Genomic DNA, 17,566 nt, shown 5'->3' on the forward strand with positions numbered 1-17,566 from the left:
TGCATAACCATATGCTAACCATGAACCATAAAGAAGTTTGTTTGGGAAATTTGAGAAATTTTTTAAAATGGAAGTTGGAGTGATAAGACAATAGATGTCTTTCTTGCTTTTATTGTTAATATTGAGAGAAATTAATTAAAGATATAACTTGAATTTAAAATTCAAATATGATCCAGAGAGTGTGTTATGTACCTCATAGAATGATTAGGAGAAATCCAAATAGTGAAACTTTTAGCAAAGCAGATTTAAAGATAATATTTAACATTTATTGTGTGTTCTGTGCTGATAATTTTCCAAGAGATATTTAATTTAAATAATAATAGTCCTCATAGCTTCCTTTTGAGGCCAATGTTGTTACATTGTACTTTTATTAATAGGGGAACTGCTGGAAGGTTAAATAATGTGCTAAACATTATACAGCTGTGTTATGGAGTCAGCATTCAAGCCCTGTAGTCTGTCTTCACAACCTCTGCACTGACTGTGGTTCTGCATGGAAAGTCTAAATGTATCAGTGTTGTGGTAGTTTGACCACTTAGTCAATTTTTGCTTTGTACACACTCATAGTAGGTGGGATCACTATGATATGACATATGTCTGATGCGCTTTTCTACTTCTATTTTGTTTGGGGAATAAAAACATATAATATGCATCTATGTTGAAAACTAATCCTCTATTCTACAAAAGAAGGAGATAGTTTGAAATATTTAGTATAAGAAATAATTTTTGAATGGATGGATGAATGGAGACAGGCAGAACTATATTTAAATTAAAGAATTATTAGAAATCAGTAAACCCCACTAGTTGATAACTGTTGTTCTTATTAATTTGAAACTAATGTTCATTTTTAAGGAGTTCTTAATTATCCAGAAATTTTTTTTTATTTAAAATGTAGGACTACTATAGTAATTAACATATTGCATTAAGTTTACAATTTCAGAGTAAAAGCTGTGGTCATCAACAGTATAGGAAAGAGAAGCAATGTGCATTAGGTTATTAGGTTTTTCTTCTTTATGTATTTATAAAATCAAATGCTAAGGTGTAAGTAATACACCTCCCTCCGCCAAAAAAAAAAAAAAAAAAAAAAAAAAAAAAAGAATGTAAAGTAGTGACCAATTGCATTTAAAGTGTCAGAGAGCACATTAACACATTATTTCCATTATGGTTCATTTTAGATATAAATGTGCCTAACTAACACCTTCATTTTAAGAGGTAAAAGATCCATTTATTTGAATGTATTTGTCCATATTACTTCTATCCCCTTGTCTCTTTCTGTCCCTGAGTTCTCAGGTAGCTGGGATGTTGCTATTCTGAGTAACCCGGTAGATCCCTAGAGACAATTCTAGCTCAACCACTCTGAAGAAACAGCTCTGTAAACAGTATTGACCCCCCAGGGGACCATCAAATCCGTTTACACAGATACCAGTTGTCACAAACTATTTACAAAGCCAGGCAGAACAGAATTTCCCAGCCTCTAAGAATCCCTATTTGATTCTAGCCACCTCTTTACTTCTGTATAATAGTCATGAAATAAAGGTTATTTTTGGCCAATAGTCATTATTTCTTGGGTAGCATCAATTTAACTGAATATATTATACATTAATGTGTAATTGGAGAATTGAACTTAATGGGGGATCTTGAAGCTTTCTTTTCTAGGATAGGAAATAGTATCATTACTGTTAATTTTCTAGACTTAGGAATTGAGGATTTAACATTAGCATTGAGTTGACAGGACTGACATCTCCAGAAGTAAAGGAAGAATTCATTAGATTACAAAAATGATCCCTTGAAAACAGCATGAAAGTCACTAGAGATGGGATCTTCAAACTGTATAATGCAGCTAGCATACACACATATTAAATACTAAATTTAAAAAAAGTTTCACCAATCCACCTGATTTTTTCAGATGAATAACTCTAGCAATAGCTATTGGTGTCATTTTAGAGGAATACCTGGTAGTAGTATTCATATCATTTTTAGATACAGTGTGATTTTTCATGGCAATGATAGCATTAGATACACTAATAACAAATTTGGGGAAGCATATTTTGACACAATTGAATTCTCATATCCAAATAAAAAAGTGTGCCTACGGAAGAGCAAATAAAGGAATTGATGTAGTCATGAAAATTTTCCATTTTAAATCTCAGTAAAAGAAAATCAGACTTCATGGACTTAAGAATTATGAAGAGATTAATTTTTCTCTGAATTCATAGGGAGAAATGAATTTAAATAATATTCAGTTGTTCAGAATGATAGATCAGTTAACAATGACCTTGATAAACACAGATGTGGATTACTAAAGAGTATTTTCAAACCAAGTGAGAGAAATAGAAGAATCAATAGAATGGTTTTAAGTTTTCATCTGCCAAGAGATAAGTTTAAATCAGAAGTGGATATCTGTCTTTTTGTTTAACATTTATCTTTGAAATTGACGAGTGTGCAATGCAGTCCTTAACTTCACTTTTGTGGCATTTTATTAGCTTACACATTTATATTTCTGTACACAGTTCTTTCAGAATTAAAGAGACAATACAAATAAGTTCAGCTGAAGTTTTTAGTAGCTTCATTCCAGTATCATTTCTTAAAGCTCTTTCTCCTGGGTTGAAGATTTTAGGAAAAATAATTAAAGATTGAATTTAGAATTACTAAGTGTCATCTTCTTCTCTTGGTTGGAGTAAGTACTAATTTAGAAGTTGTATATAAATTGAGTTTCAAATAAGGTAAAGAAAATTTGTCAAAATTTAAGATGATAGAGCAATACTTTGAAATTTTTCCTGAAAGGTCAAAGAGTATCACACTTGCTGCTTACTCTCCAGTGACTCAAAAAAGAAAATGTGGGCATAGGTAGATAAGGAAACACAAATTTAAAGTGAGTATGATAAAATGTTAATATTTGCAAAACTGGGAAAAAGTATATAGGAATTCTTTGTACTGATTTTGAAATTTTTTAATAAGACTATTTAAAAATAAAAGATAAAAAGACTATTCTCTGTCATCAATTTTGTCGAGACTCTCATCTGTGTTTCACATTTTCTATCTGTAGTCTTTGAAGACTCATATGTCTGGCTCCCATTTCTACTTCCCATTTTGTGCCATTTTTCTGGATGCCTTCATTTCCTTCAAAGGACACTTTCAGCACACTGATCCCTTGGTGTCCTCTTCTCCAAGCACCTTAACTTACCAGTCTGTTTAATCAACCCATTTCCAAATGAACTGCATCTTGGACTTTGTCCTTACCTGTTTCTTATTTTAGAACTCTTTTCTCCTTATCATATCTTGTTCTTCAATACAAGAAATACCACTGTTTTTCCCAAATCTTTTCCTTCTCTTTATTCATTCCTGTTTTTCTTTTGTTCTTAGAGTCTATCAATGTTCTTTTCTTTGTTGACTATGCTTATTTAACTCATCTCTTTGGCAGTTCATTACTTTGCATATTCCCACACATCCTTTTTGAAGCAAATACCTTTATGAGGTCCTCTAGAGTCTTCCAGTTGAACATTAGTATGTCTAACGTATACTCTAAAGCTTTTGCCTAGAGCTTGTTACATTTTGTTCATAACATTGAATCAGTTTGCTGTCATCATTGATCTATAAAGTCCTTGAGGGAAGTGTCTGTTTCTTATATTTGTTTTCACAGTACCTATCACAGGACGTGTGATGTTTTTGGGTGTTCCTGAATAAGGAAATTATTTTGAAAGGTCAAATGTAATACTTGCATAGGATACTGCAGTATGGCAGAGAGGAAGAACATTGAAAACTTTGAGAGGATTTAACAGTAGTTTGCTAATACTTGCCAAAATGGTTAAAAAAAAAAAAAAAGGAAAATTTTATAAATCAGCCTCTTTTACTCTAAAGTAAAATTAAATTCTTAGTAGAAAAATATGGATATTCTGATTTGCAGAGCAGACTTCAGCTGTCTGATGAGTAGTTCAAATTGGGAATCTAAAAGCTTTTATTACTGTACAAAATTAGAAATACCCAGAAATAGTCAGATTCAAATCATGCCCACAGGTTCTTTTAAAAAATTAAACATTTCAAATATTCACCTTTAAAACATCTTAAAATTGGGCTGGGGAGATAGCTCAATTGATAGAGTGCTTGCTTTGCAAGCACAAGTCCCTGGGTTCGATCCCCAGCACCGCAAAAAAAAAAAAAAAAAAAAAAAAAAAAAATCTTAAAATCCAGAAGTGTCAGAAATTGTTGCATTTTTAAAAAATAACCTTTCAAGGGGTTCTATTTACTAAGATCCAGAAGGGATCAAAAGAGACCTCTTATTGGTAAGTTTTCATGTCTTCTTTAAGACTTTGAAGAAGATAGCCCAGGTACAGGTGAAATAATGGTGAAGAAAGAGAGCTGTAAAACTATTAAGCAAATACCAAATATAGATATCAGGAATTGGGTAAGGGAAACCCCGGTTAGGAATAAAAGACTGAAAGCAGAAAGATCCTAACTAAACCTAGAAGTACAGAGGGGAGAAAGTGGAACAAGTTTAGATAATGGTAAATTTGATCTCAACCAGGTCAAAGAGTCAGGACTGAAGAGTCTGAAGCAGTTTCTGTGGTATTATTGCAGGGAAAAGGGATTTTATGTAGTTGGTAGTAGTCCATGGGCCATCCTGTTTCCTCTAGGATAGTATTTGGCCCTTATAGTTTTTTATGATATGTCTCTGGGGATCATTTTTGTTATTTTGATATTGCTTTCAATAACTATAATTCTTTTTCATTGAGTTAATTATATAGATATACAGTAGTGTTAGAAAATACGGTTCATTATTGCTATAAAGGATTTCCTTAGTTCCATTTATAAAATTCCCTCCTTCAGATTTTGAGGATTCCATTCTAATACTAGCATATCCTAGAAAAACAGGATGGTGAATGAACATCTAAAGCAAATCAGGTAAGAGTTTTGAGATGTCAAAAGCTGGCAAGTGATCTCCAGTTACAAGATTTCTGTTCCTAAAGTTTAAACAGGATATAATGAAAAAAAGTCCTACCTACCCCACAATATATAATTATGATAGTATATTCTCTCTTCGAATACATTCCCTCAACGTGGAATCAAAAGTAATTTGTCAAAAACCAATGATTTCTAATCTACTTCTAGCTACCATTAAAAACAAAATCCAGACTTGAAGTAACTGGCTATACCTAACAGGCTATTTATTTAGAATAAATACTTTGTTGCAAGTATCTTATTTGTAAGTGTTTCTATTTTCTTCTTATTCTAAAACTACCCTTTTTTGCCTCAAAAGGATTTTAAGTTTGATGCTTTAGAGAAGGCATCACCAGAAAGGAGCTGCGATTCATGTGCTTCTTAAAGTTAAGAATTATTTCTGATGAATTAGTAAAGTACTAATTAACAATCAATGTTAGACCTGCTCTTCTGATTTACTAGTAAAAATTTGTTTTCTATGTATGTGTGTACGATTTTTCCCAAAAAACTTTTTGTTATATCATTAAGTATAGATTATTCTTTTGAAATAATTATTATTTACTAAGTACAACTTAAAAAAACTTTTTCGTGAGATAGCCAAGTGTTACAAAGTAGATTGCCTTGTATATATAGCACATTTCTGATAAAATGGAGGATAGATGTGACTCTCTTATGTCCATTTTAATGTTATAGTGATGATTATAAAAGTAATAGCTAACATTTATTGTTGTAATTTAGTACTAGGGCAATTACTTTATATGTGTTAACTTAGTCCTCTCAACAACTCAGTAAAGTGTTGTTATGTTTGTATTTTACAAACAGAAAGCTGAGACAGGAATGGGTTAAATAACTCATCCAATGCTGTACCCTTAGCAAAACTGCAATTCTAACCTAGTCTGATACTGGAATTTCATGCATAGTATTACCTCACTGTAATCATTAATTTATTGTATCCTATTTTGAGAGATCTTAATAATATCTGTGGTTCAGTGTTTCTTAACAGCAAACATATCAAGGAATTATCTGGGGAGATTTAAAAGTAGGGACGATCAGGGCATGGTGGTGTGCACCTGTAATCCTAGTGGCTCCGGAGGCTGAGGCAGGAGGATCACAGGTTCGAAGCCAGCCTCTGCAAATTAATGAAGCTCTAAGCAACTTAGAGAGACCCTGTCTCAAAAAGTGCTGGATTCAGTAGTTTAGCCCCCTGGGGGTCAATATGCCATGGTACCAAAAAAAAAAAGTAGGGATAAAGTCATATCCACTAGGTTCTAGGTCCCTATTCTGAACTTTGGATTCTTAAAAACTCCTTGTTATTCTTACATTTAGACAAGAGTGTAAACCACTATCCTAAATGTCTTTTGACTGTGAAAATGGAAATATGAATGGCAGGCACCACACTATTCATGTTTATCTTATTACAGTAAGACTAGGAAAGTATGCATTTCAAGTATGAAAAAAATATTCATTTGAATAATTTTTAACATTTAGTTATGACATTTAATATAATGTTTGTTTCATTTGTTTACACACAGATATAACCCACGTTTATCTTGAACAAGAGAGTATTGGGAAAAATAAAAGTACACAGCTAGATGAGCAACTCACTATGAATTCTGAGGGAAGCATGCATCAAAAATCCAGTGAATTAGCTAATGAAGTCACATATGAGGACCCTGAAATGCCAGGACAGAAATCTAGGAATTTCCAGGTCTTCAGCCCTTACCCAGATGATGAGACATCTGAAAAATGCAAGTGAGTTCTGTCAACCTTAGGTCTAGAAAGTAAAAATTGGGAGAACTTTTCTTCATATGTATACACACACACACACACACACACACACACACACACACTTTGTGTGTGTGAGCTGAATTTGAAATATTATTAACTTATGAGAATGCGGGGGTATGTGACAATGTTTTGTGTTGTGTCTGTGATTTGATGAAATGGGTCTAAAGAGCTAAGTGTAAATGCACAAGGTGAGTTTGAAGGAATGCAATGAGGTTTTATTCCTCATTCAACTTTATTTTCTATGCCTTTCATTATGAATGTGGAAATGACTGTTAGATTGCTATAAATGGGATATTACTCTTCAAACCTAAACTGGCAGTTCTAGGACAAATTAAGCCCAAAGATGCTTTGGTTTTGGTTAGCATTCTTTTTCATTTAAATGAATATGAATGCTTTTAAAAAGTTCTTCCGGGCTGGGGAGATAGCTCAGTTGGTAAAGTGCTTGCCTTACAAGCACAGGCCCTGGGTTCGATCCCCAGTACCTCAAAAACAAAAAAACAAAACAAAACAAAACAAAAAAAAAAAGTTCTTCCACTCTACTGTTTACCTTCCTTCTTATTTATGTCCTATAGCTTTTACCCGTCCACTTTGTCTCATGAAGGAATTTGAGTTTGTGATTCCTTTGACTTTTACCAATAAGATTAAAGTATTTTGATAATTAGTCACGTGCTATGAAAATATTGTTAGATTAAAAAATTCAATGATATTGTATTTTCAGTCTAAAAATCTATTTTCTAGAATACTATTTTAACAGAGTTTGGCATAGAAATTGCTATTTCTATTTACTTGCAAGTATTCAGTAGATATATTAGTGACATTTACACATAATGAAATAGATACTATGTTGATTCGTACCTGTTTCTTAGATCACTTCTTAATGAGGTACAATTTGGGATGTTTTACCAGGTAGAGGCAAGAATGAATGAAAAAGGAATAAATATTTATATGACCACATGGGGAAAACAAATAGTAGAGCTTGGGCAAAAGCCAGATTGAGTGCTCTGGTATAATTGTAACAGGAGATATATGGAAAATACTATTACACTGAATGTCCTAAGCCTCACTGCTAAATTTCTTCTTAATGACTTCATATTTATCTGTGCTTACAAATTTATATAATGCCTTCAAAAAACAATCCATATCTTTTCCCTTCCCTTCCTTTATACTACTCAATTATAAGTTCATACTCTTCTCAAATAGCATATAAAATGTCAGAACACTTTCATTACTTAAATGTTACAGGAATAGGTTTTTATTTTAAAGTTTTGATTTAATAATGAAGTATGATACTCTTTTCCCCAAAATAAAAAAATTACTTGACTATTGTTCCCATTTTTAGGAAGCAAGACATTTAACTAGAATCCCAACCTATAATACAAATTGTAATAATATTTAGAGCCTCTAAAACCTAAACCAAAATAATATTTATAGCCTCTGAAACCTGAATTCTTTTATCAGATATACTCAACCATGAGTCTTGGGTGTTACTAAGTGCTTTCCATAAATTTATAATTGATAGATTGGCAACTCTTTATGAGATTATGTCCTTTCTTTTTTATCTATAATATTCTCTTAAGTGCATTAAAAGAGAGATTTAAACATGGGTACCATCACCTATTATTAAAACTAAATTTGTCTCCATTTGAAGTATAAAATTTATAGATCCTGTAATATATTGTTTAATGGTTTTCTTTATTGCAGAATTATGGAACATAGAAAGAATGAATTGCATTATGAATATATGATTCCTTATCATGTTACTCCAGACCTAAATAAAGAGACTACAGTAGCATTCTTCTAAAAGAATTGGATTTTCTCAGAAACAGCAATAAAAAGGTATAATACAGTAAGCCTGATCATTGTAAAATATACTTTCAGCTGTTGACCTTCTAAATTTTCTTTGTTGCCCATCATTTTTCAGTTTTATTATGTACCTGAAATAATACAGTACACAATAGTTGTGTACTTTATGTCACCATATCTTGTCATCATGGTGTAGCTGAGTCAAGTCATTGGCCATGAAAATAGCATTTTTTGTTTTTCTGCCTTGCTGGTCTGATATCATTTTGTTTTTCATAAATTTTGGGTACCTTATGTAGGTACCTAAAAAAAGATTAAGTTTCTACCACAATAAAACTTTCAGCATTGTGAAGAATGAGAAATATTATAAAGCTGTTTCTTTACTTTCTTTTCTTCTTTATTTTTATTAGTATATGTGCCCTATACTTCACCCCAATGTAATTGAACATTATAATAGCAAGACCTGCTGATATTTTCATTCACTTTGTTTTATCCTGTTGTCCAATTTGTCTTATCATGTTTTTATTTTTTTATTGATTCTTATCTAGTTATATTCTTCTGAGCGCTAAATAATGTTAATAAATAATGTTCATTTACTGTACCTTAAAAAAAAAAACTTTACATGCTTTTCTGATCTAAATATTCTCACTGTTTGACCTAACCAAACCAATACATGATGTTAGGAATGTTGATCATGTCTAAAGGAAAATGATACAAATGACAAAAGCCTAGTGAGGAATTAAAAATAAGAAACATTTAGAAGACTTCTTATATGAAAGCATGAGACATTTTCTGTACTTTGATTTATCAATTGTTACATACCAATTGTGAGTCTGATACCAGTGCTGACTTGAAAGGAATATGACAAGGTAGCAGATTTGTATCAGATATTAAGATTATTATCTTAATTAATTTTGTTTCAAAATATTGGAATTACTAAGAGAAGCTGTAAAACTGAACCATCCATTAATTTATTAGGAGTGTCCCATCCAAATCTTTTGCATTAAGACAAAAAAACAGGTGAGATTGCTTCTAGTAGTTTTTCGATTTTTTTTTTTCTGGGGGGGGTTCCAGGGATTAAACTCAGGGGCACTCGACCTCTGAGCCACATCCTCAGCCCTATTTTGTATTTTATTTAGAGACAGGGTCTCACTGCTTAGCGCCTTGTTTTTGCCAAGGCTGGTTTTGAACTCACAATCCTTCTGCCTCAGTCTCCTGAGCAGCTGTAATTATAGGCATGGGCCACCGTGCCCATTCAGTAGTTATTTTTATAATGATGCTGTTCCTCTTAGTTTTATCTACACACAAATTAAGTATGTAATAGAATGTTTTATAATTATGATTACAGGTAATCATTACTTTATAAAATATCTTGCAACCTTATTTTTTTTTACCCTGGAGTTCATATATTTAGACAATTGAATGTAATATTATATAAAGGTTTAAGAAAAAATCAAAATTTTACTTTGGAATTAATCATATATCTAGAAGACATTTTCAAATGTTTTTATTAGTACATTGTAATTATACGTAACAGTGGGCTTCATTTTGAGAAGACATTTTCTAGATAAGAATCTGTATTTTTTTTAATGTGTTTTAGCTTCAAGAAAAACTGAATGAAGAGGATAAAGAACAGAGAAAATTAAAGCTTAAACTGGAACTCCAAGAGAAAGCAACGGAAGCTAAAATTGCTGAAAAGGCAGCAGGTATAGTAGATGAGTGTTATCATACAGCCTGAAGAATCACATACGTGGTTATTATATGATGTGTCTTAGTACTAGCATACTGCCTTATTTGCCAAAGGTGGAAAGCTCTTTTTTTTTTTTTTTGGCTGCTTAGAAAATAGGTGGCTTTAACATCCTGGTACTGGTATTAGTGAGAGCTTTACCTGTATTCATACTGATTTGGGCATTAAATGCATTGTTAACACCATGTCAATCCAATCACAAAAAGGTTGTTTGTTTTGTTGGAAGGGCCTGAACAAACAAGGGGAAATAATGATTACCAGTGCCTCTACCTTTCAACCAGCAGTTCAAATACCACTTATTGTTTTAGCTCGTTGAGAGGAAATACTTCTCCTTCATGTGAAGATACTCATATATTCATTACAAAGAAAACCTACATTTGATTCAAAAAATCCGTTTTGTGCAATTAATAAGTTAACATCTGATGATATAGATGATGATAAGAGATAATGTTTTCCCTGAGATTCAAGTGACAGGTTGCCACAGTTTAATGTTATAAATGACTGCCTTAAATTTATTTTTGGAGTCTGTCTTTATTCACAGGTCTTTTCAAAGGGAAAATTTTTTATCATATCTGTGATATGTTACAGATTGAGCAAATGATTCTAAAAATCTGTGATATCCATGTATATGTCAGTTTGGCTCTTTCCCCCATACTGTTTTCATGTGTTAAGAAATTTCACAAAATAGTAGATGTCAGCATTCACTGGCATTTTGGAGAGCACTAATTTAACATTTTTACATCAGTTGTAATGAATTTTTAAAAATAATTTATTTCGTGATTAGTTTGAGGTCATAATTATGCTTTATAAGCCACCTAACTTGGTTACATATGTAAAAGAATCATGGTATTTAAGGTCAGATATATGATTAATTTAGTACAGTCTGTCTTCAAAATATTATTTTGGAAAACAGAATTAAACATCATAAAGATATAACCAAGGGCTGGGGAGATAGCTCAGTTGGTAGAGTGCTTGCCTTGCAAGCACAACGCCCTGGGTTCGATCCCCAGTACCGCCAAAAAAAAAAAAAAAAAGATACAACCAAGATGACCATGAATATTAATATCAATAATTCAAGTATAAGTTTAGAATGATTTATAAATTTCCTGGCTTTTTATAATCAAATACACACATATACAAATATACACACTATTAGGATGGTATTGTATACGGATAGTATGCTTGTTTAGACATAAAAATTTAACTTTTCGTGTATCTTACAGAAGTAATTGAATATTTCGGGGTATTAAAACATGAGAATTATGAGCATAGCATATAATTCCTGGAGTAATCATTAAACAATTAATGTTGTATAATATAGCTAAGCATGTCCTTCAAATATTTATTGATATATTTAAGGATTCCCCTTGATTGAACATTTGAATCATTCCTGCATAAAATGGAGAAAATTTGATTACTGTATAATTCTTATTAATCACAAAACAATCTAGTTAAGAGATGTGTCCCCCAAAAAAGTGTCCAAACACAAAGTGGTAAAAGTGAAACAAAACAAAAATCCTTCAAAGTTTTTCAAAGTATTAATTTTCAACTAGATTTTTGTTTATGTTTCACTTCTATCTTATTTAAGAAACATCTTTTACTTGTAACATTAAAGGGGATTATTAGTGTTATGTCAAATTTTAATAATAGTGAATTGCTTAAAAATCCACTATTTTGAAACTGAAAAATTTAGTCTATTAGTGAACTCATTTTTCATTAAATGTATAGTAACAGTGTTAAAGCCAGGAACAGTGGCACATAACTATAGTACCAGTGGCTCAGGAGGCTGAGGCAGAAGGATAGAAAGTTCAAAGCCAACCTCAGCAACTTAGCAAGGCCCTTAGTGAGACCCTGTCTCAAAATAAAAAATAAAAAAAGTGCTGGGGATATAACTCAGTGTTAAAGTGCCACTGGATTCAATTCCTACAGAAAAAAAAATATATATGTAATATATATTTATATAGTATGTATTATATTTCATATTATAAATATCTATCACATATTTATGTACTATATAAATATATATAAACATTTTTTAAAATTTTAGTTATACATATTCATTTTGACTAATTCATAAATGCATTAATATAATTCTCTTCATTTATTTTTTTGAACATTACACTTACTTCTATTTGTTCTTTTTATTTGTACATGACAGTAGGATGTATTTTGACATATCATACATACATAGAGTATAACTTCCCATTCTTGTGGTTGTACATAATGTGGAGTTACAATGTTTGTGCATTCATATATGAACAAAAGAAATTTAAATCTTCAGGACTATCCCCTTCTCTCCTATCCTCCCTCTCCCTATCACCTTCCTCTACCCCAGTGATCTTAAGTAAGTTTATCTTCTACCTGATCTGTACCAAGTACACTCAAAAAGCAAAACATAACAGAAACAACCATGTTAGTATCTTAGTAGAAATAGGAACAGTATAGAACTATGATTACATGGCACAGATTCTGTTTCTTATAACAGATAGTTCACATAAATACAAATGTTTGTTTCTATCACAACTTCTTATATTCAAAGTAAAAAGTGTATTTGACAAAGTATATTATGAATATGCACACTAAGTAATGCACTTAAGCAAAATATATTTAAAAACATCAAACTATTCCACAATAAAACAATTGTAAAAAATGTCTGAGCTAAATATTGGAAATAGCATACCAAAATATATGACAGTAGAGATTTTTAAAAAGTGTTAAAATATGATGGAAATAGTAGACATTTCCCTACAGTATGTAAAATAAAGATTTGTATGTAAGGATGTTCACATAGCTTTAGTTACCATAGCAAGAGAATCAAAAACAACTAACAATAAGAAAATTGTTATAGCACATTTATGCTGTGAGACTTCCCAAAGAATATTGGATGATATGCAAAAAATCTTCTTAACTTAGTGTTAAATGGAAGCTATAAGGGGAAAACTTTATTTATAATACAATTTTGTTAAAAGAAATGATATTTATACTTGTCTCTTATGTAAAACGAGAGAGAAGTTTTGGTAGTATTTAAATGGAACTACTGGTTCGGTGAATGGTTTCTTTTTCAGGTTTTATACAGTGAACGTATACTAGATTTAATTTAGTTACAGGAAAAGTAAATATGACTTCTAAAAGATGTGATTTAAAAAAAATATTTGCACCCTAATGTTAAAAAAATTCCTGTGATGGCTTTGAGACATGACGATCATAAAACCAAAGTTTTATGAAAACCATATGATGTCTATGATCCAGTCTTGGCATTTTACTCATGCAGGTTTTTGGTCTTTCAGATTCCCTCCATATTTATTTTTCCATCGGTATGTGTATCATGTAATTTATGTGAATATTAGTCCATCTTTTCTTCCCAACTGACTGTTTAATTTATAAGACTAAGAATCTGGTACAGTTAAACCACATAAAAGAAAATGTGTCCAGTTCTCCTTAGGCGTTTTGATACAACTGGGAAGACCAAAAGCTTTGGAGTCACTCCCAGGTTCAATTCACAACTTTAATACTAAATATTGAGTGTATGCCTTTGAATGAGTTTCTTAGCCTCTCCTGACTTTTTTTCCATGTAAAATGTGAATATTAAATAACTTACAGGTTATTTTAAGGATTAAAGGCAATGTATAAAAGCACCTATTTTATAACTAGTACTCAGTAAGTGGTAGCTTTATTTAATAATATATAACATTTTATTTTCATGAAATTCTTGAACTTTTGATAATGTCATCATTGTCAAAATTCATGAAAAAATAACTAATTCTGTTTAGTTTTTATATGAAAAGTACATATATATGGAATACACACACAAACACACACACAAAACACTAATACATTTTTCTAATATGTGAATACAGAATAAAAGAAATGGCATACAGAAGATTTGGACTTGTATACATATGATAAACCTTCATGAAAACTCTTCTTAGCTTCAAATCTGTTTTCTTTATTTCTCTTTGGTTTTTACAGAATTTGAACAGTGTCGTTCTATGTGATTTTATGTGTGTTTGAAACTCGGTTGTGTCCTCTATCATCAAATCTCAGATGGTTGACCCTTTTACCTTTCCTTACTTTTGTACATCATTATTGTCATTATCATTACCATTGGTACTGATTATTATACATTCAGTATTTTATAAGAACAATCTTAACTTCTTTACCAAACAAGATGTTTATCTAGGGTCCCTTATGTACAAGGCACTGTGTTAACCACTGAACATATATCAACAAATAAGACAGATTTGGAATTTCAAGCATTTCTTTTTTTTTCTGTCTCTTCACATCATGATATACCATAGATGTGTGGGTAGATAGTGGTTACATTTTCAGACTTTGGATTTAGTCCTTTGTTCTAATCTTTTTACCTCTTACTTGTAATGAAAGCCTCACTAAGCCTTTGGTTAAAACCTACTACAGGTGGCTAGGATGTTTAAGTGAGATAATATTTATGAATTGCTTAACCCTTAGAAGTTACTCAGTAAATGATAATTGTGATGATGACAACTTTGTTACTCTTTTTTTCAGACTTCTTTATTTAAAGGGGACACAGTCAATGTGTTTCTAATAATTCAGGAGTTATACAAGAAACTGTTCCATACTAGTTTTATTCATGTAACTACCCCATTGTTATTTATATATGGTTTTGTTTCACAACAAATTAGTTTCTTTTTAAAAGTAATTTATAAAGCATTTTATTAATTATTTCATGTGCCATTTTTTATTTTGCCTAACTTTTAGTTTCAACCTTATTGAGAACGTTGTAAAATATGATAAAATTCCAAAATCTCTACAAAAATGAAAATAGATGAAAAATGTAGTCTTAAGAATAGCAGAATGTATAGCTCATTCCTTCCCATATGTTGACATTGGGGAAAAAATTATCTCATTGCAGCCATTTAGGACTTTTTACTTTGTTTTGACTTATTTAGTTATATACACGAATAATACTGTTTGAAAATTATTAGCATGTATAACTTTCAAATACTAGGAAATAATTTAAAGAAATATACTAGAAACATTGAATATTTGCATTTAAGTATCTTCTGACCTAAAATAAGTGATTAAACTATAAAATTACAAAATTTGTTTTAAGAAATTGAGTTTAACAATAAGAGATAATATTGTATGGCCTGATTTGTAGCCATTAATTTGCTCTTATAACTTTCAAAAATAGGTTGTTCAATTAAACCTCTCCTTTTCATAAATAGTCTCAGTGGGCATTGTCTAGTATTTGTTGTCTCTTTAATTTTTATTTTTCTATTGCTCTTATAGTATCCACATGATGCTTAAATTTTGCATTAAAATATTTAAATAATTTTATTATGTTATTTTTGTGATATTTAAATATATTTGTTTCTTTAAAGGCCTTATTTTTCTGTTTCTTAAAAGCTCACGTTAGAGCCTCTGCTTTATATGTTAGTTATTTTCTTTCTCGCATGTCATCCATTAAAGATTAGCTGTGGAAGGTTGGAGCATGGAGAGATTATGAATGACAGAACAACTCCTGTAGAATAATAATCAGTTTTTGGTATTTAATGCTGTTTGACTTTTGCAGACACATTTCTTATTAACCTTTGGTACAAAGAGAAATCCAGGTTCCTGATATCTCATGGAGAAGATGAATTTGAGATCCTCTTCCAATTAAACTGAAATAAAGCCAATATTGGGTTTTAGCCAAAAGAACTCCTTAGTTCCTAAGTCTTGTGTTTTTAAGTCTATCTATCTATCTATCTATCTATCTATCTATCTATCTATCTATCTATCTACATTTTAGTAATTTAGTGGTTATATAATTTGCTTAGCCTTACTTGTACTGAAAATGCAAGCATTTAAAACTGCTTTTTCTCTTTAAACATAGATTCCTTCCTGTGCATCTAAATTTAGAGAAATATTTTGTAAATAAAAAAACTGTCAATTCCTTCTTACTGCAGAGAATGTTAATTTGACTTTCAAAAGGAGGAGAGGAGTTTAATTTTGATTATCCAGAGGAACAGAACCTAGAATCCCTGAAACTTACATCTTAACTTTCTCTATCCTGGTTCAAATATAAATCTTAAAAATATAGATATGTAATATATAATAGCAGACATATTAAGGACACACCAATTAGTTAATATAGAAAATAAGAATTATTGTATAATAGAAAAGTTTACATGATTCTCTTGTAAAAAGATTGTTATCGTATACCATATTTCAAATGATGTTGGCCCTATACTGATTATGAATGAGAGTGAGGTCTGTGGACAAGAAGTATAAAAAATAGGATATTTAATTTTTAAGAAATAATTCACATTGGAATTCCATTTTTTCCCTGTATATAATAATGAACATCAATAAAATATGATTACCTTTCCTCTAATACTTGAATGCCTTAACAGTGTAAAGTTATAATGGAACATTAAATCTTTATTTATAGTTACTTTTTAATTCATAAGGAAAAGGGGTTTCTAGACTATGACCAACAATTTCAGATGAAAACAGAAAGACCCATCTCTATGAAATATAGCAGGTGGAAATAGTGATAGATAGAATGTTGATTATATTACTGTCTTCGGCTACAGAATTCTGTGGTTGTGTATCAGGATGAATTTTGACAATTATGAGCCAAATAATACTTGAGGATAGAGTATGGTTAATTTTGTATTCTCTCTCCCAAGAAAAGTATTTGTTTTGATTTTTTTTTTCCTGGAAAAGTGAAATACAAGTTGAGTGGACAAGAGAGTCCATTACATGTGGCAGTAACCAACAATTGGACATATTTTATTAGATATGGCATTTGGGAATTTAGCATGCTATTAGACATTTAATAACATATATAACTAATAACATATAGCATACATAACTAATAAAAACATATAACTAATTAAAAACAAATACAGAAACAGAACTTTTCAGAAAGTGATCTTAAAACTTTTTCATATTTGGTTCTAAAGAAGAAGTGATTCTAGGAATGTTTAGGTAGCAGTTACTTTTCCCTTTGGTGTCAGTTAAAATTTAGATTGTGTAGTAAAAAAGTAAAATACCTGTTAAATTTTATTTTAAAAGTCATAAGGTTATTGATATTGATTTTAATACTTTAAGGATAAACATCTCTTTCACATTAAAAATAACTCCAATATCAATGTATTAAATTTTTGAATGTTAATGTGGAGCATATTTTAGAAAGTGTTTTTGTATTATCTTTGAGTTATCTGTAGTACATATATAAATAGATATCAATATATATTACTGAGGGGTTTTATTTTAAATTTAATATTTCATATTTTTACTACTATTTTATAAAATAATTTTCTAATTAGC

The 17,566-nt window shown here is 30.6% G+C and overlaps 1 protein-coding gene across 1 annotated transcript in view; it reads left to right on the forward strand.

Annotated features, from left to right (window-relative positions):
• Mipol1 (mirror-image polydactyly 1) overlaps positions 1-17,566 on the forward strand; it is a 328,121-nt gene that overhangs the window by 89,409 nt on the left and 221,146 nt on the right. Inside the window, 4 exon segments of the mRNA XM_047538984.1 lie at positions 6,465-6,684; positions 8,422-8,513; positions 8,516-8,556; positions 10,121-10,226. Coding sequence (XP_047394940.1) covers positions 6,539-6,684; positions 8,422-8,513; positions 8,516-8,556; positions 10,121-10,226 — 385 coding nt within the window. The 5' untranslated portion in view covers positions 6,465-6,538.

This window comes from Sciurus carolinensis, chromosome 2 (genome assembly GCF_902686445.1).
Source record: "Sciurus carolinensis chromosome 2, mSciCar1.2, whole genome shotgun sequence".
Taxonomy (NCBI): Eukaryota; Metazoa; Chordata; class Mammalia; order Rodentia; family Sciuridae; genus Sciurus; species Sciurus carolinensis.